Source organism: Rhinolophus ferrumequinum, chromosome 28 (assembly GCF_004115265.2).
Source record: "Rhinolophus ferrumequinum isolate MPI-CBG mRhiFer1 chromosome 28, mRhiFer1_v1.p, whole genome shotgun sequence".
NCBI classification, from domain to species: Eukaryota; Metazoa; Chordata; class Mammalia; order Chiroptera; family Rhinolophidae; genus Rhinolophus; species Rhinolophus ferrumequinum.
Genome location: NC_046311.1, coordinates 16,390,329 through 16,409,309, shown reverse-complemented (window position 1 = coordinate 16,409,309; position 18,981 = coordinate 16,390,329). Strand labels below are relative to the sequence as shown.

At 43.7% G+C, this 18,981-nt stretch overlaps 1 protein-coding gene across 2 annotated transcripts in view; it reads left to right on the top strand.

The window, feature by feature from the left end:
* The window catches only part of HERC2 (HECT and RLD domain containing E3 ubiquitin protein ligase 2), a 139,585-nt gene that overhangs the window by 37,123 nt on the left and 83,481 nt on the right, over window positions 1-18,981 (top strand). For both annotated transcript variants that reach the window (XM_033100308.1, XM_033100307.1), the window contains exons 17-29: window positions 1,346-1,546; window positions 2,287-2,515; window positions 2,614-2,738; window positions 7,043-7,221; window positions 8,066-8,250; window positions 9,420-9,575; window positions 10,260-10,445; window positions 15,284-15,454; window positions 16,061-16,164; window positions 17,192-17,342; window positions 18,104-18,318; window positions 18,584-18,716; window positions 18,812-18,939. In XM_033100308.1, coding sequence (XP_032956199.1) covers window positions 1,346-1,546; window positions 2,287-2,515; window positions 2,614-2,738; window positions 7,043-7,221; window positions 8,066-8,250; window positions 9,420-9,575; window positions 10,260-10,445; window positions 15,284-15,454; window positions 16,061-16,164; window positions 17,192-17,342; window positions 18,104-18,318; window positions 18,584-18,716; window positions 18,812-18,939 — 2,163 coding nt within the window. The remainder of the gene's footprint in view (window positions 1-1,345; window positions 1,547-2,286; window positions 2,516-2,613; window positions 2,739-7,042; window positions 7,222-8,065; window positions 8,251-9,419; window positions 9,576-10,259; window positions 10,446-15,283; window positions 15,455-16,060; window positions 16,165-17,191; window positions 17,343-18,103; window positions 18,319-18,583; window positions 18,717-18,811; window positions 18,940-18,981) is intronic.

The window sequence follows — 18,981 nt, the reverse complement described above, 5'->3', positions numbered from 1 at the left end:
CTTACGTTTTCCATTCCCATATTCCGGTTCAGGCCTTTACTCTCCCTCTTTTTATGTTTTGGTTGCCACAGATTGTCCCTGTTGATGGTGGTTGAATAGCCTCCTTTAGTATTTCTTGTAGTGCAGGTTGTGTGTTAGAAAATACTCTCAGCTTCTGTATGCCTGGAAAGGTCTATTCTTCCTTCATATCTAAAGGTTGTCTTTGCTGGGTATATTACTCTTGGCTCATAATTTCTCTCTCGATAGTTTGAATATTTGGTTTCCCTCCCTCCTGGCTGGTAGAGTTTCTGCTGAAAAATCTGATCATATTCTATCGGGCTTTCCTTTGTAGGTTACCGTCTTCTTTTCCCTGGCTGCTTTGAGGATTCTTTCTTTGTCGTTGATTTTAGACAGCTTCAATACAATGTGCCTTGGAGAAGGCCTGTTGGGGTTGAGGTAATTAGGTGTTCTATTTGCTTCTTGGATTCAAGGACCCAGTTCTTTCCGCATGTTTGGGAACAGTTCTCATTGACTGTTTGTTTGAATATACTCTCTGTTCCCTTCTCTCTTTCTTCTCCTGGTATGCCCATTATTCTTATATTGGTCTTTCTGATGAAGTCAGAAAGTTCTTGAAGAGTTCTTTCATTTCTTTTAAGTCTCAAGTCTCTTTCCTTTTCCATTCGTGTCATTTCCGGGTTTCTATCTTTGATGTCACTGATTCTTGCCTCCATCTGGTCAACTCTACTACCTAAGTTGGCTATTTCATTCTTAATTTCTTCTATTGAGTTCTTAATCTCCAGAAATTCTATTTGTTTTTTTTTTCAAAATTTCAATCTCTTTGGTAAAATATTCATGTTGTTCTGTGAGTGTGTTTTTGAGTTTATTAAACTGCCTGTCTGTGTTTTTGCATCTCGCTGAGGTTTTTCAGAACTGCAATCTTGAATTCTCTGTCATTTAAGTCACATATTTCCATATCTTTTAGTTCATTTTCTGGTGACTTTTCATTTTCTATCTGAGCTGTCTTGTTACCTTGGTTATTCATGGCAATTAATGATTTATTTTTAATCATTTATTTTTAACTATTTGCTGATGTGCATTAATAATTTTGAGCATGAAAAGTTTTCTTAAAAACGTTACCTTTTTATTTGTGGCAAAATGAGATAGGGTAGTGAAGTGAGAGAAAATGGAAAGGCGATAGTATGTGAGATAGACAACCATGAAAGTCCACGGGCATTTGTGACAGAAGGATGAATAAGTTATAATTGAAGGCATTTTCATCATTCAGAATGGAGAGTCTCATCATGATGGTGGAACGGACCAATAGCTGAATATATACATTCATTTTTGGTTCTTGTGTTTCTTCCAGAGTTTTGCTTGGTCATCTTGCTCTGAGTGGTCCATTGGCCTCCGGGTCCCATTTGTGGTGGACATCTGTTCAATGACTTTTGAGCAGCTGGACCTCCTCCTGCGGCAAGTGAGTGAGGGCATGGATGGCACCGCTGACTGGCCCCCACCCCAAGAGAAAGAATGCGTGGCCGTAGCAACGCTGAGCCTTCTTCGACTTCAGGTGTTAATGGCTTCTCTCTCCTCCTGTTATAGGTGTCTTAGGTGTTTGTTTTCATGGTTATGATTTTGAAGGGTGTAGGTTTTAGCCTGTAAAATGAATTGCTTAAGGTATTGTAAAGTAAGATTATAATGGAGTGTATGTAAAGTGTATGAGGCTTAAAAAATCAGCCTGGTTATTTTACGTTTATCCTGGAAGTCAGTCTCTGCATCAGGTGAGAGTGTGTCAGGATTGTGTCCCTTCTGCTGGAATCAGTGTGCTGGCATTCATCAAAGCCCCGATCTTGAATGTGCTGTTGTGACTGGAGAGCAACTGGGTGACACTGGGTGGTGGAGGCACCTCTGGGCGCGCTGGTCAGTCTCCTCCCTGGGCTGTGAGAGCGACCCAGTCAGCGTGGCTCCCTCCGGTGTGCCGCCTTTAAGGGTAAAACAGGTCAACATAAGAAACGCTCCCACAATATGTCTTTTCCTTTATCTTTGTTGTTAGTTTCTTAACGTAAAAGTACAGCTGAAATCTTTGGTCACCATATTGTTTTTAGTAATAAAATCCTATGACTTAATGTCAAGAGAACAGTTTTTCTCGGCAAAGTAATTTTCACCTTTATGATACAAGGATTTCTGTGTGACCCATCATGTCCTTTATATTTGAATAAAACTCAGCTTGAGGTATTATGTAATGTTTGATAAGATTTGAAATCCACCATTTTTAGGGCTTCTAAATGAAAATTGTTTTTGTCCTTGCAGTTGCATGCTGCCATTAGTCACCAGGTTGACCCAGAGTTCCTTGGTTTAGGTCTGGGCAGCGTCCTCCTCAACAGTCTGAAGCAGACGGTGGTGGCCCTGGCCAGCAGTGCAGGCGTGCTGGGCACGGTGCAGGCGGCCGCCCAGGCTGTGCTGCAGAGCGGGTGGTCCGTGCTGCTGCCCACCGCCGAGGAGCGGGCCCGTGCGCTCTCTGCTCTGCTGCCCTGTGCAGGTGAGCCAGGCGGAGTGGGGGACCGGGCGGAGGTGGGAATGCCCTGGGAGGCGCTAGTGCTTCCCTCGCATTGGCAAGAACACTTTTCCCTTTTCCAGTTTCAGGCAATGAAGTTAACATAAGTCCGGGTCGTCGATTCATGGTTGATCTTCTAGTGGGCAGTCTGATGGCTGACGGAGGCTTAGAGTCGGCCTTGAATGCAGCCATTACTGCCGAAATCCAGGTATGGTCCTGGGAGTGTGTGCGCGAGCCCCGGGGGGCAGTTTTACGTGGCTGTGAGCTGAGATTGCAATACCATACTCAGACTTATGAAGAAATAACACCCTTTTGCTAGAAGGATTGAAAAACTGAAACACAAAACTTGTCGTAACATCTAAATATTTTCTGTGGTTAAAAGTCTTACTAGTTTAAAAACCTTTATGGAAGTATTAAGTATGATAAAATGTACCCACTTTAAGTGTCCATTTAAATGATTTTTGTATTGGTTTATAATTACCCCTGGTTGTTCGCGGAAAGTGAAAGAATTCACGAGGCTCTGAAAAGTAGGAAAGCAAGAAAAGTTTTATTAAAAGTCAGGCAGAGAGAGAGAGAGAGCCAGTGGCAGTGTCTAGAGAAGGTGGCTGCTATGGGTTTCTGTTTGGAAGAGAAATACTGAGAAAAGGCGATTGCCAGGGCAGAGTCTGATAGAAACAGCTGCCGAGACAGGGGTAGAAGTCAGAAATACTGAAAGAAGAGATGCTGGGGGCAGAGTGAAGAATAGACAGCTGCCCCGATGAGAAGGAGTGCTAGGGTTTTATATTTTTCTATGCAGGATGTAGGGTGCCTGTCAGCTTGTAGGGGGGCTGCCGTTACAATTGTCTTCTTCTGGGAACTGCCCTGTTCCCATCTATGATGGATGTCAGCTTGTAGGGGGTTGCTGCTGCAGTTGGGAACTGTTCTGTTCCCAGCCATGATGGAGGTGCGGTGCTTGTCAGCTTGCAGGGAGTGTTAGCCAGGGGATTCAGAGCCAAGCGTTTAGTTTTTAAGCTCGTTCCTGCCAGCTCACAGGCTTACTCCTGTTAACTCTGTACTTGTATCATCGATTTTGACAGTTACCTTGATCATATTGTAAATCATTTCCATCACCGAAGAAAGTGCCTTTGTGCCCCTTGCACTCGAAATTAGGACACTCCCTTGCCTCCCTCAGGTTAAATTGTGGCAGTTGTGAATGTCACTTAAATGGAATCCAAAGTATGTACTTCTTATGTCTGCTTCACTTTGCCTTGGTAGCAACTTCCACGTTCATCTGTGTTGCAGGGTGGTCACCTGTCTGCTCTGTGGAGCCATAGTCACTGTGTGATCACACGGCACTGCTCATCTACCCGTGCTGCTCTCACAGACATTTGATTGTTTTTGACTCTGAAACTACTCTGATCACCAAGTGTACAGGTTGTTTAGTCAACACGTGTTTTTTTCTCTTTAGTAAAATAAATACTTTGAATTTGCTGGGTTTTAGGTTGAGTATGTGTCTGCAGTTTCCCAGAGTGACTGTGCCATTTATATTTGGCCCAGCCTGTACGAGAGTTCTAGCTGTTTCTTGCCCTCACAGGATATGATGCAGGTCAATCTTTTTAACTTCAGCTCAGCTGGGGGCTGTGGTTTTAATTTGTATTTGCATGTGCTTATTGGCTTGTGCTTATTGGCCATTCATAGCTGCTTTTGTTGCTTTTATTTTTTTTAAAGGTTTTATTGGTGAAGGGGAACAGGACTTTATGGGGGAACAGTGTGTACTTCCAGGTCTTTTTCCAAGTCAAGTTGTTGTCCTTTCCGTCTTAGTTGTGGAGGGCGCAGCTCAGCTCCAGGTCCAGTTGCCGTTGTTAGTTGCAGGGGGTGCAGTCCATCATCCCTTGCGGGCTTCGAACTGGCAACCTTGTGGTTGAGAGCCCACTGGCCCATGTGGGAATCGAATCGGCAGCCTTCGGAGTTAGGAGCACGGAGCTCTAACCTCCTAAGCCACCGGGCCAGCCCTTTTGTTGTTTTTAAGTTGTATAGTTTTTGATTTAAAAACTTACATTGATAAAATTAGATGAAGTATCTTTGACAAGATACTTAAATATTAAATTGAGAACAATTGGAAGAAATCATACGTGTGATGATGTAACAACTATGTTGTTTGCGTATTTGCTGTTTTCCAGGGACTGGGCTGTGTACTTTCATTTTCTCGTTGAACCTTGTCAACCATGTGCAGTGGAAAACGTGTTTTAAAATTCCATTTTATGGATGTAGACATAAGTAATGCCGATGTTTGGTGGCCTGCTGCGGTGTCCTGGCCAGTGAGCGGCAGTGTTGCTGACTCCAGACCTCTTTTTTTCCCTCCTGTGCCCCATGCGACTCCGTGTGACGCTGGCCTGATGGGAGCAATGACAGTGAACAGGCAGAGGCCATCCGCCTGTGGGCCAGACAGTAACTGTGATGTGACCAAGCAGTATTTTTAGAACCTATTAATTTAGTTCACAGATGTTTATTCTGTGCTTCCTGCTGGGCAGAGACCTGGAAGGGGGCTTCTGAGATTTGCAGACTGTGATCTCTGGGATAGTAAATGAGGAGCCTGAAAAATAGCCAAAAGGCCATTTATTTTGAAATAAAAATTTTGATGCTACAGAAAGGCAGAAATAAGAAAACCTCATTATTTAGGAATAACCGTTGTTAATATTTTTGGTGTATAGTCTTCCAGACTTTTGAAAATGCAGATGTTTGCTAACAATATTGATTATGGTGCCAGAATTGGTCTCGATGACATAATCAGTTTCATCTTTTTCACTTATTATCAATGTTGAATATTCTAGTGCTAGTTCATTTGCTCTGTTACTTTGGGAAAGTCTGTCATATAGAAAGGGAATCTGTTTGTTTTTTTAAAAGAACAACTTCCTTTTGGTGACCATTTAGGTTTTAGATTGTACTATTATAAATCATTTTTAATTCTTGTAGATTACGTTATAGAGTATAAGAATGATTACTAGGAAAAAGTTCCAGAAATGAAACAGCTGGGTAAAAAGTACGCACTTTTTTAAGCTTTCCATGTTGCCGTCCTATCCTTAAGAGTGGGGGGCCCATTTCCATCCCTATCACTGAGTTTGGGTCTTCATCCCAAGGCCGCCAGGACTGGGTGGGACTGTTGGTGTGTACACAGTTCTGGCATTGCCGTTGGGAAATAGAGCCCAGAAAGGAAGATCTTTGCTTCTTCACAGTAAATTTGGTTACTAAAACCATGCATGTTACATAGTAGTTCCTCAGGAATATAGGTTGCATTTGACTGGCGAAAGAGATCCCCCTTTTAAAGAAAAAGTCTTTATTGAGATGTAATTCACATACTGTAAGCTTCACTCTTTTATAGTGTGTCATTCAGTGGTTTTTCGTACATTCACAGCGTTGTGCAGCCGTCACCAGCATGTGGTTTCAGAGCGGTCTCATTGCTCTCAGGGAGACTGTGCCCCTGACAGTCACTCTCCACTCCTTCCAGCCACTGACAACCACCCGTCTCTTTCTGTCTTTAACTAGTTCCCTGTTTTGGACATCTCATAGACATGGATTCGAACAATATGTGGCCTTTTGTGTCTGACTTCATCACCCAGCATAGTGTTTCAAAGTTCATCCAGGTTGTAGCATCTGTGTTGTACTTCATTTTTTAAAATTGCTAAACAGTGTTCCATTGTATGGATAGAGCACGTTTTCTTTACCTTCAGCTGATGGATATTTGGGCTGTTCCCACTTTTAAGTTCTTATGAAAAATGCTGTTATGAACATTCGTCTGTAGGTTTTTGTGTGGATGTAGGATTTTATTTCTTAGGGGTATATGCCTCGGAGTGGCGTTGGTAAGTTAATGCTTGGAAGAGCAGCCAGACTGTTCTCTTACGATGGCTGCACCATTTCGCACGCCCTGCAGTGGTGTGTGAGGGGCCCAGTCCCCATGTCCTCACCAGTGCTTACTACTGTCCATCTCTTTGTTAGAGCCGCGTGGTGGGTGTGAATTTCCTCGGTGACTAATGAGGTTGAGCATCTTTTCATGTGTATCTTCTTTGAAGATACGTCTGTTCCAGTCCTTTGCCTGTTTGTGGATTTGGTCAAGTTGAACTATAACTATTGAGTTATAAGGATTTTTTCTGTGTTTTGGATGCATGTCCCTTATCAGATCTATGACGTGAGAATACATCCTCCCATCTTGCAGCCCATGTCTGGAAAGCAGACAGACTGTGTGTGTGTGTGTGGGGGGGCAGATCACATTGGCTGGAGTGCTGAGATCTTAGGGACTTCAAAGAAGGGGCTGGAGACCATCAGCAGTGACAGCCTGGACATCGGATTTGTAGGGACAAGTGGTCTGTTAGAAACTGAGCAGCTTGAGCGACGGGGTTTCCAACAGGTAATGTGGGCCCTTGTCACCAGGTGTGTGAGTTGGTGTCTAGAGGTGGGGACAGTAAGGCTGTGGGAGCAGGGCTCAGCCGGGTGCCATTGCACATGTCACTAAGATAGATTCACTATGATGAATTACAGGACATCGAAGCCAAAAAAGAAGCACAGAAGGAAAAAGAGATTGATGAACAGGAAGTGGATGCCTCAGCATTCCATAGAAGTAGGACTCCATTGGATAAGGATCTCATCAACACGGGGATCTATGAATCTTCCGGAAAACAGTGTTTGCCTCTGGTGCAGCTCATACAACAGCTTCTTCGGTAAGTAGTAACGGATATCTGTTATTGTAATAGATTATTGGTTTTCGTATGAAGATAGTGAAATTAGCGGTAGGTTTTGAAAGGTGGGTTTGGCTGTCGAGGAGATGCTCTGAAAATTACCCAGGAGAGGGTAGGGTCAAGAGCAATCTTAAGTACAGACAAGAGGAGAGCTTGGGGTGCTGTATGAGGCAGAGCTAGGGATTCTGAAGATTTTCACATAAGAGAAAATTGGACTGTGCAGTAAACCTAGGACGAGACCCTTATCTTCATTATTACGCAGATAGACGCAAATCGGAGTCACCGTGGCCAAGTCAGTTTTTAAAAACTGGTTATATCATCGCCTCATTCTATACATTATAGATTTAGGCGTGTGACTTTATAAGACAACTTTTGATTTAAAAGTTGAAGTAAATAAGAGTGGTGAGTGTTATTTTCGAAGGCTGAATCAGGAGGAGGTGAGAATCAGTCAGTCAGAATATAAACAAAGGCTGACCTTGATAAGAGCTGAAGGGTCAGACAAGACTAAAAAATGTCACCTGGCATTTCAGAGCCATTCACAAAGTGACGACACAGGTGTTTCTCCATCCAAAGGTGTGTACAAGAGTTTTCTATCACTGGACCCTTCCACGCAGCTCTCAGGAGCACATTCAGAAAGCAGAGGGCGTCCTTCTATCTTAGGTGTTTTCTCTGCTTGCTCACTGTGACACACATTTGGGGAATGAAGCCAGCTACTGGTCACGATCTGTATTTCTGATTTTAGTTTATGTCGTGATTTCTTTAACTGCCGTTATTTTTTAAACAGCCATAATTTGTTTCCTTTTGCAATCCTCTGTCCCCTGCGTAGAAACATTGCTTCTCAGACAGTAGCCAGGTTGAAAGACGTTGCCCGTCGGATTTCATCACGTCAAGACTTGGAGCAACATGGCCGTGACAGCTCGGCCTCACTGGATTTGCTGCTGCGTTTTCAGCGCCTGCTCATCAGTAAACTTTATCCAGGAGAAAGCACAGGGCAGACCCCAGAGAGCTGCAGTAAGTTGCTTATAGTGTTCACATGCGCGGCGTGTGTCCTGGGCTTTTTAATCAGGCTCTTGGACGTGCCTGTTCTGTGTGCCCAGATGGGCAGTTCTTGTACTGTATAAATGCACCAGTTTTGGGGGACTTCATTTTGCATCCACCTTTATTTTTGGGTGAATATTTCTATATTAGACTTACTGTCTTAATCTTTAAATTTTTCAGACATCAGGAATAGCATCCTTTATTGAAGTCTGTCCGACTTATTCCACGTGTTACTTGTGGACTGTTGGAGACTGACACAGTGTGGGAACAAACCAGTGCCATCCTATTTGTGTATCACGCTGGGAAGCCAGTGGGTATAGCTCGGGCAAGGCTGGGTCTCAGTGATAGCTCTGCTTTATCAGCTGCCGGACGTGGGGCTGGGCTTCTCGGGCTATAGATTGCTCACCTACGGAATTGGGGTAACACCTGAGGGTGCCTGTGGGGATTGAAACAGGATGACGCAGCAGTGCTCAGCCGTGGGCATACTAGTGGAATAGTAGGGCACTTTCCCCAGTTCCGCAGCTAGTGGCCTGCTTTCCAGGAGGGAGCTTTCTGTCAAGGGTGGGAAGGTTGGCTGCTTTCGTTAGTTTAGCTAGTTAGTCTTTTTCTGGCTAGTACATGCTAAAGTAACTTAGTTACTTCCTGAAAAGTTAGGCACTTGTAAATGGAAAATTTCAGGTTGAAACAGGTGAACTTAAAGTGTGAAAGAGGTAATCGTATCAGACACGAAGTCACAAGGACTGAAAAGCTGTTAAGAGCCGCGTAGGAAGAAAATGAGATTGAAAGATGTCTAAATTTGTTCATTCAGATTAATTTATAAGTGTTAAGACTTGGACTTAGAAAACATTTGTGTATTGAATATAAGGCTTTAAAACTCTTTGAGTTATGACTTTAGTATTTATACCCCCAGAGTTTCTAGGTACTGTGTAGTACAGTGTGTAAAAATCAACAAAACCAAATTCACTGTTTTTCAAATCATGTGATACAAAAACAGCCAAGGATTAAGGGGTGAGGAGTAGTTCCTATTTGAGGAAATTATAGGTAAGAGATGTAGAAATGCTAGTGGAATAGTGGAGCAATTTAGTTCATTTACACAGGAAATTTTCCTAGCGAGGATGAGATTTTCTAAATCTTTCTTTAAGGTCCTGAGCTGATGGGGGTTGGCTCCTTGCTGAAGAAGTACACGGCCCTTCTGTGCACGCACATCGGGGACACACTGCCCGTGGCCACCAGCATCGCCTCCACTAGCTGGCGGCACTTCGCAGAGGTGGCCTGCATTGTGGAAGGGGACTTCACCGGTACTTTCTCGTTTCCTGCCTGTGGACATGTGTTCATTTTCAGAGACCGATGAGAGTTAACATCCATCCTAATAAACCTGCTTGCCTCTACCCCATACATTTTCTAGTCCTGTTCCATTTTTCCTTCTGTTTTTTTAGTTATAAGAATTCTGTTGTTGAGCAGCCTGGCATAAAAGTCGTATCACTGTCAATATAATTAGTGATTTAGAGATACCACCATTATTAGCTCTTCCGTAATGAGGTCCTGGTAATTATCTAATTTATTACAGCAGCATAAAAGTCAGTGTCCTTTCAAGACCTTAACAAATTCCCACATTGCTTAGTGCTGCTTCAAGTGAAGTCAGTGACACTAGGTCATTATTATTGAGTGCTTTTTTTCTGGTAGTGAATTTAGTTGTAAATACTTAGTTTTTTGAGTAAAAGACTCTAGTTAATACTTCTGTGTTGAAACAGTATTTTTGAAAAGTATTCTTGTAACTCATAGGGTTCTGTTTGATACCTATATCTGTCTCTTTCAAAATGAAAGATAAAATAATCCTGTAGAATAGAAATATGCTGAAGGACAAGTTTTATTTTATGACTTAATCAGAATTTAAACATAGAACAAGCTTAGAAAGGTTTTATAGGATAAATGGTTTTATTTAAATCTTAATGCTTTATTACTTTTTTTCTTTTTAAATGTAGGTGTTCTCCTTCCAGAACTAGTAGTTTCTATAGTGCTTCTGCTCAGTAAAAATGCTGGTCTCATGCAGGAGGCTGGAGCTGTCCCTCTGCTGGGTGGCCTGTTGGCACATCTGGATCGCTTTAACCACCTGGCACCAGGGAAGGAACGGGACGACCATGAAGAGCTAGCCTGGCCCGGCATCATGGGTACGACATCTTAATTTAAAGTCTTTGTCTGAGGGAAGTCTATGCTCGTCCGACTGGTCCTGCCGTTCCATTTGCAAGAATCCTTGACTAAGGAAGACGACTTACCTGCAATCGGTACTGATGGTGGTGTAAGTGGGAAAGGAAGATAATGCAAATCAGAAGAGATTTGGGTTTTATTGAAGGAAGATTTATCTTAGTAATGGTTGTTACATCCTGAAATGGATTGTTTTAGAAAGTTCTGGAAAACCCTTTCTTGGGTGTCTCCAGAAGGTACAGTTGAGGTGGTTAGATGTGGTCCAGCTTTGGAGGCAGACATCAATACGGGTGACTTTCTAAACCTCTCCGCGTCACCTGACGTTAACGAGTGTGCAGCTCCCCCAGTCAGCTGAGCGCTTCCCTGTAGGAACTGTCTTGCGATGACACTTGTTCCTCTCAAAGTTTTGAGCTTTGACGGTTTTGAGTCTAAGTAACTGTACTCCGTATGGCTCTGACTTCCTGGACTCATTGAATTAGAGTTGTGGTTCCACTTCCATTTTACAGGAAAGCTTTTCTCCTGCCGTCTAGTCTGTCGTCTTTCTAACACAGGAGCCACAATTGTCTTGAGGAAAATCACCTTAGGATCCTGAGCATCGGTTTTCATTTTCTTACTCTAGCTAATGTTGTTAGCACCATTCACCTACTTTTGTAAACTTAAATGGTTCTTTTTTTTTGTTTTGATGCTAAATATGGTTGAGGGCATTTAATTTCATCAGCAGATCAAATGTCCTCATTGTGAAACCTGTTGTTATTATGGAATATGACATAACATGAAGGTACAGGGAGCAGCTCTGATTCATCCCAGAGAAAACTGACGTATGTCCAGGTTAGGGAGTGGACGCTGGCAGTGCCCTCCCTGGGCACCGCCTGTCATCTCCCGGCAGGGACCCCTTCCTGTCTCGTGATCGTTTTATCTGACAGGCACGTACCCCTGAAGGACTTCCTTGTTTAGACGTTTCTATGTGTGTTTCTTGGCGGTTCATTGGGTATGCCAGTCTCCACAGGGGTTGTGCTGATTTTCATCTCCACGGAGTGGTGCACTTCATAGTTCTTCCTCTGTGCCCAGAGGTCACATGTCATTTTTCCCATAGGCATTTCGTCCAGAGCATCATTGTGCCAGCACCTTTGGGTGAAGGAACTGTTCTTGGTCACTCTTCTGGAGCACCACCTTTGTGTGAATCAGGTGGTGCTCTGCCTGTGTCAGCTTTCTTTCCGTGGCCGGCTGCCCTGGTTAGCACCTCTCGAAATGGTGACAATGGGCGTCCTTGTCTCATCCCTAGGAACAGAGGAATTTCAAATTTCACACATGACATGATTTGTTGTAGGGTTTTCTCTGTAGATACTTTTTTTTTATTATTTGTTTCAGGTGTACAAGACAAAGTAATACTCAGACGTTTATCATTTATATCCCTCACACTGTGTGAACCCCCTTCCCCCAGCCACCATCCCCCTGACATCGCACAGCCATTACATTTCCACTGTCTCTATTCCTAATGCTGTACTCCGCTTCTTGTAAGTATATACATACATATACATACATATATATATGTAAAATCATAGTTGGCATTCATTATCATTCAGCTTTAGGTGCACAGCGCAGTGATCAGGCATCCACGTCATCCCCGAGGTGGTCTCCCAAATGGGACACGTGTCCATTGGACACCCCACAAAATCTCCACAACATTATTGATTACGTTCCCAAAATTAATTTTCAAGACCCCGTGGCCATCTTGTGGTTACCGACTGTTTTCAAGGATGTTTCCCTTCTATTTCTGCTTTGTGATGAGGTTTTAATTATGAATGGATGGTAAATGTTATCAAATACTTTCTCTGCATCTCTTGAAGGTTATACAGTTTTTCTTTTTTTCTATTTCTGTGTGAATTATTGATTTTTCAAGTGCTAATTCAGCCATCCATTTTTGGTATAAAACTACCTTGGTCAAATTATATTGGTTGTATTAATACATATTGCTGGTGTTGTTTTGCTTTTTTAAAAAACAGTTTTGCATCTGTATTTGTGAAGTTGGCCTGTGATTTTCTTTTCTTGTAATGCCCTACACGTTACTGATAACCCCCTCGTCTTTACTAATAAACAAGCTGTAATTCAGGAAGATGGTGGGCTTCCCATCAGCTCCTCTTAATTTGTATCCAGTCTGTCAACTGAGAATGTTAGCTAGTCGGGATCCGATGGTGCAAAAACATAACAGACATTCAAGGTTTCAGTAAGCCAGATGGTGAGCTGGACAATGTTCTTTTCCAATTTTATTTTTTTTGGAAGGGTGTGTATAAGATTAGTAGAATTTGACAGATAATCATCTTGGTCAGTAGTTTTGTTTCTGAATAATTTTTTGGTGGGAGGGGATGATGAGTAGAGTGTGAGCCCAACTTTTTTTTTAATTGTGGTAAAATATACATAACAAAGTTTACCATTTTTAAGTGTGCATTTTATGGCATTAAGTGCACTCACATTGTGCAGTCATCACCACCGTCATCTCCAGAACTTTATCATCTTGCACAACTGAAATTCTCTTCCCATTAAACACCAACTGCCTCTTCTTCCCTCGCCCCTGACCGTGGCACCCACCATTCCACTTTCTGTCTGTGAATTGGACCACTCTTAGGTACCTCATATCAGTGGAATCATGCAGTATTTGTCCTTTGGTAACTGGCTTATTGCTCTTAGTGTGTCATCAGGGTTCATCCACATTGCAGCAGGTGTCAGAACTTCATTTCTTTTTAATGGCTGAATAATATTCCACTGCATGTATAGACCACATTTAATTTATCCACTCATCTGTCGATGGACACTTGGATTGTTTCTACTTTTTGGCTGTTATGACCAATGCTGTTGTGAACATGGGTGTGCAAATGTCTGTCTAAGTCTCTGCTTTCCGTTCTTAGTGGCCAAAAGTGCAATTGCTGAGCCATATGCTAATCTGCGTTTAACTTTTTGAGGATCCATCATCATGTAGTTTTCCACGCAGCTGCACCATTTTATATTCCCACCAGCAATGCCCAGGAAGGGATCTATTATAGCTTCTCCACATTATTGCCAATACTTGCCCTTCCTTCCTTCCTTCCTTCCTTCCTTCCTTCCTTCCTTCCTTCCTTCCTTCCTTCCTCCGTCCCTCCCTCCCTCCCTCCCTCCCTCCCTCCCTCCCTTCCTCTCTCTCTTCCCTTTCCTTTCCCTTCCCTTTCCTTCCCTTCCCTTCCTTCCCTTCTTTCTTTCTGATAATAGCATCCTAATGGGATGAAGTGGTATTACATTGTAGTTTGGTTTCTCCTCATGATTAGTAGGGATGTGTTTCTGTTCATGTGCTTTGGCCATTTGTATATTTCCGGAGAAATGTCTATGCAAGTCCTTTTCTTATGTTTTGTTGTTCAGTTGTAGGAGTTTGTTATATATTCTGGATATATGTGATTTGCAAATATTTTCTGCCATTCTGTGGGTTGCCTTTTCACTCTGCTGAGAGTGTCCTTTGATGTTTAATTTTGATGAAGTCCAACTTGTCAGTTTTTTTCTTTTGTTACTTGTGCTTTTGACACCTTGTCCAAGAAATCTTTGCTAAATCCAATGTCATGAAGCTTTTCTCTTGTGTTTTCTTCTAAGAGTTTGATACTTTTAGCTCTTACCTTTAGATGTTTGGTGGCTTTTAGATGTTTGATCTATTTTGAGTTAATTTTTGTATATTCTACATGTTGGTTGATATGTGCTTCTGGTTTCTTTCCCCCGACATCCTATTTTTAGGCCCTCCTCTCCCTCTCTTTGGTCTTACTGTTTATTTTTCAAAGAAGAAGGTCATTTGTTGAGAATTTCACATTTTTTTGAACTTGGCATTTTCATCTTTTAGCCTAACATCTTGTATCAGTTACATCTTCTCTAAACTGCTGGCTGTAGGCATTGGCTTGATGACATTTGGATTCAGTGTTGATGGGCCAGCTTCCTGTTTCATGGGCCCGGAGGCCCGTGGCCTGGGCAGCCCCACCTTCGGTTCTGTTCTGTTAGACCGGCGAATTCATGCATAGTCTGTCCTCTGGAAAGCCGCCAGCAGCCTGGCCTTTGGCTCCTGGTTAGCATGAGGTACATTTTGCACAAGAAGGACATGATCCTGATTTGATTGTCCCCTACCTTCCTTTTAACCATCGTTCATGATATGGAGTTGGTGTCCTAGTGCTTCCAAAGGTCTCCAGTGAGGTTTTTTCGAGTATCATTATGAACTCAGGATTTTATTGATTTGGTGTTTACTGACATTTACTTTTAGCTTTTCTTTTTTCCTAATATATATATTTAAAGGACTAGATGCCGTCAAACATACACTTAACTGTACGTGTATGTCACGAGTATCAGTCTCTAGTATTTTCATTATCATTCATTTAAACGCACTTTCTAATTTTCATGGTCATTTTTTTTCTGGAAATTTTGAGTGACTTATACATATATTTCATAACTTTAAATATGTAGAGGACTTTTTGTTACCTATTTCTAATTTAACTGCATTGTGGTCAGCGCACATGCTCTGAAACTTCATTTCTTTGAAATTTTTGAGATTTACTCTGTTGCCTGGTATATGGCACGATTTGCTGTTCTTGCTGCTCACATGGTGGTGTTTTGGTTTTCGGATTTTAAATCATTCTGTATCCTTGCTGAATTTTTGTTTGTGGTGTTAGTTACAGCAAGAGGTGCGTTAGTCTCCCATTGTGACTGTAGACCTCTTTCCCTTTGTGGTTCTTTCACACAGTTTGTTCTAGTCATTCTGTCTATTGATCTATTGATTTACTGATTCTGGTTTCTGTGTATACAGAGTCATTTTTTACAGGTCAGAACTGTAGGAATAATGAGGAGGTGACACTTATACGCAAAGCTGATTTGGAGAACCACAACAAAGACGGGGGCTTCTGGACTGTGATTGACGGGAAAGTGTACGATATAAAGGACTTCCAGATCCAGTCCTTAACAGGGGGTAGCATTCTTGGTAAGGCTTTGCTTTCTACTTCGTGCTTAAAAGCTGCAGCAGGTGTTCTTTTAAGCAAAGCATTTGGCTTGTTTATTTTTTTATTGGGGAATATTGGTGAACAGTGTGTTTTTCCAGGGCCCATCAGCTCCAAGTCATTGTCCTTTACTCTAGTTGTGGAGGGAGCAGCCCAGCTCCAAGTCCAGTCGCCGTTTCTAATCTTTAGCTGCAGGGGGCACAGCCCACCATCCCATGCGGGAATTGAACCGGCAACCTTGTTGTTGGGAGCTCGCGCTCTAACCAACTGAGCCATCTGGCCATCCCACATTTGGCTTTTAAATGATCAATTTAGTACTGCTCCAACCCCCACACATTTTAATCTGCCTGTGACTTTGGTGTCTGTCCTATCAGTAGATTCAGGCACATTTGAAGAATTTCTCATCATTATGCATTTTTGTCCCTACACTTGTTGGTACTTGTTCCCAGTTGTGAGTTGACCCAGGCAGTCCTGGGCATGAGTGGGAGGTCATTAGACTTCAGTGACTCTGACGTTGGAGTTAAGCTGCCTAATCTGCTTCCTGTGGGCTACCGTCTGAAAGTCACGGGCCTTTGTTCCTTTCACCTCAGCTCAGTTTGCAGGGGAAGACCCAGTGGTGGCTTTGGAAGCTGCTCTGCAGTTCGAGGACACACGAGAGTCCATGCACGCCTTCTGTGTTGGCCAGTACCTGGAGGTGAGGCTGTGCAGGGGTGCGCTGGGCATCGTGGGGCTTCCCCCGAGGATGGAGCGCTGGGTCTTCTGCAGGGTGGGCGGGGTAGGGGGTCAGTACAGGATAACATGAAGCTCCTTTAGAGGTTTTTGTAATAAGCAAATTTACATTTATTTGTGTTAAGATTTGTGGTGTACTGGTCTTAAAACATTATTTTTAAAATTGTTAATTTTTAAGAAATGTAGACACTTGCACACAAAGTAAGAGGATAACCGAAGGTCTTTATAACTTTATTGTAAGCTTACACAGCAGTTTGGAATGACTTACCATCTTGAGCTATGTATTTTTGGGAATAGCTGTCCAGTGACACAGTTTTTAGGATAGAAGTATGTCCTTTTAACGTATCCGAGAGCACTGGAGTTTATATATTGGGATTGGCTTTCCAGCTGTGGACCCAGAGGTAATGACATTTATTAAATGCTGCAAGGGGATTGCTGCAAGCATTTCATGAAGGGGAAAATTAACTTTGCTTATTGTCTAGTGTGACTGGGAAAAGTTAAGGTTATTTTCATTTGAACTCTTTCTTTTCGAACTCCATTTGCTTTTTGTGGGAATACATTTGTTTTTCTCCACATGTATGCTCACAGCCCACTGACTCATAACAATATTTGTCATATTTTTGTGTGTCTTGGGGTTCTTTATGTAACAATTTAATATATTTTCTGGAGCATTGATATAGTCACTCTGAAAACTTCTATTTTATTCCCTAAGGAGCTTTCTAGTGAGCTTGTTTACATGCATCACGGTTTTCCCACCAGTTGACCTGTGCAATGAACATCTGCTTTGTAGGATGTGTGTGGCTTCTCTCTTCTGTTATTTTGGGGGCGGCGTGAGGTCCCTGGTACAGGATGCAGACCAGGGCATCCAGAGCACCTGCTTATCTCCCTCATGGCCATAGGTCTTGTTTAGGGTAGAAGCTGTTGCTCTTCTTGGCTTGATGTTTTTTATTAACCCGTTTTCTCAGACTCATGATGAAATCGATCTTTCCCAGCCTGACCAGGAAGTTGTCACCGTACCAGATCTGGGGAGTCTGTCTTCACCTCTGATGGACACAGAGAGGAATCTGGGCCTGCTGCTCGGACTACATGCTTCTTATTTGGCTATGAGCACACCGCTGTCTCCTGTGGAGGTCGAATGCGCCAGTAAGAAAAATTGTGTTTTCTGCTAGCAGATGAGTCATCCTTCCCTGCCCCCCTGAACTGTGGAGTCCTGCTGCCGCACGCTAGCGGTACTTTGTAGCACACAGGTACCCAGTTGAATCTGAGTCACTACTTGGGAACGTGGCATCTCTCGCTGCCCTCCTGTGAGAAGGCAAAGCCCAGGTTCACGTGGTACCTGCGGTGTCAGACGACCCCGCGCTGGCTCAGGTGTCCAGTAAACATGCGCCAGTACTCTTGTCCGGAGTCCTGACACATGCTTAAAGTGTGTTGAATAGGCAGAAAGTGATACATGCACACCTCAGAGGTCCTGTGGGCTCGGGTCCAGACCAGCACAACACAGCAACTGTCGGGGGCCCCACAGATGCTTTGGAGTCCCAGTGCATAGAAACAGGCCTGTGGTCTGTTAGGTGTACTGGAGCGTTATGTCTAGGGAAGTATACGTGCTTTACTTAAGCATGCTTTGCTGCTAAAGATGCTAAGCATCATCGGAGCCTTCAGCTAGTCATAATCTTTGCTGGTGGGGGTTCTTGCCTCCATATTGAAAACGCCTGACCCACGAAGCCTAATAAAGCAGAGCGCAGTGAAGTGAGTGGGATTACAAGCCCATCTGCGTAACTGTGAGGTGTGACTCTCACAGGAGGCATGCTGGGTTTCACTCCTAAATCAGTCAAGTATTCAGTTAGTTTTCTTCGTTGTTGATTTCTGAGCAGTGCGCTCAGGGTTTTACTGTTCGCACTTTCTAGAGTGGCTACAGTCATCCATCTTCTCTGGAGGCCTGCAGACCAGCCAGATCCACTACAGCTACAACGAGGAGAAGGACGAGGACCACTGCAGCTCTCCCGCAGGCGCGCCTGCCAACAAGTCCCGTCTCTACCCCCACAGGCGCGCCCTGGCCGACCACTCCCAGGCCTTCCTGCAGGCTCTGGCTGACAATGACACCCAGGACCACACCGTGAAGGTGAGCGATGCCGTCGCACCGCAGTGTCCTGTTTACCTTAGGATGACAGGTGGCCACCTTCGTGCCCCATGACTAGCTCAGCACAGCCTTTGTGTACATGTTATTCGGAGGACTGGCACTGAGGTGCCATGTTGGGGCGCTTAGCATGCCAGCGAGGCTATAGCGTGCATTGACTGCAAGTGCGTGGGAAGCCGTGGCATGAGCTTAGCGCTCATGGTGACATGCGAGGTGGCTCTGCAGTGACCTCCAGCTATTTCTATTGCAGGACTTCCTGTGTCAGATAGAAAGGTACTGTAGGCAGTGCCACCTGACCACACCCATCACGTTTCCTGCCGAGCACCCTGTGGAAGAGGTGGGCCGCCTGCTGTTCTGTTGCCTCTTGAAGCATGAAGATCTAGGTACGGTGCTCGCATCTCTGGCGACACTACACACCTTTGGCTGACACCCGTGCACACTCATTTGTATCCTTCCCCTTCGTTGAATGTCTTTCCAGGTCACGTGGCACTGTCTTTGGTCCATGCCAGCGCACTGGGTATCGAGCACATGAAGCATAGAGTGTTGCCTAAGTCTGTGGTGGATGTTTGTAGAGTGGTCTACCAAGCGAAATGCTCGCTCATTAAGGTAAGTAGACTTGGACTCACCTTCGTCATGCTTTGCAGATAG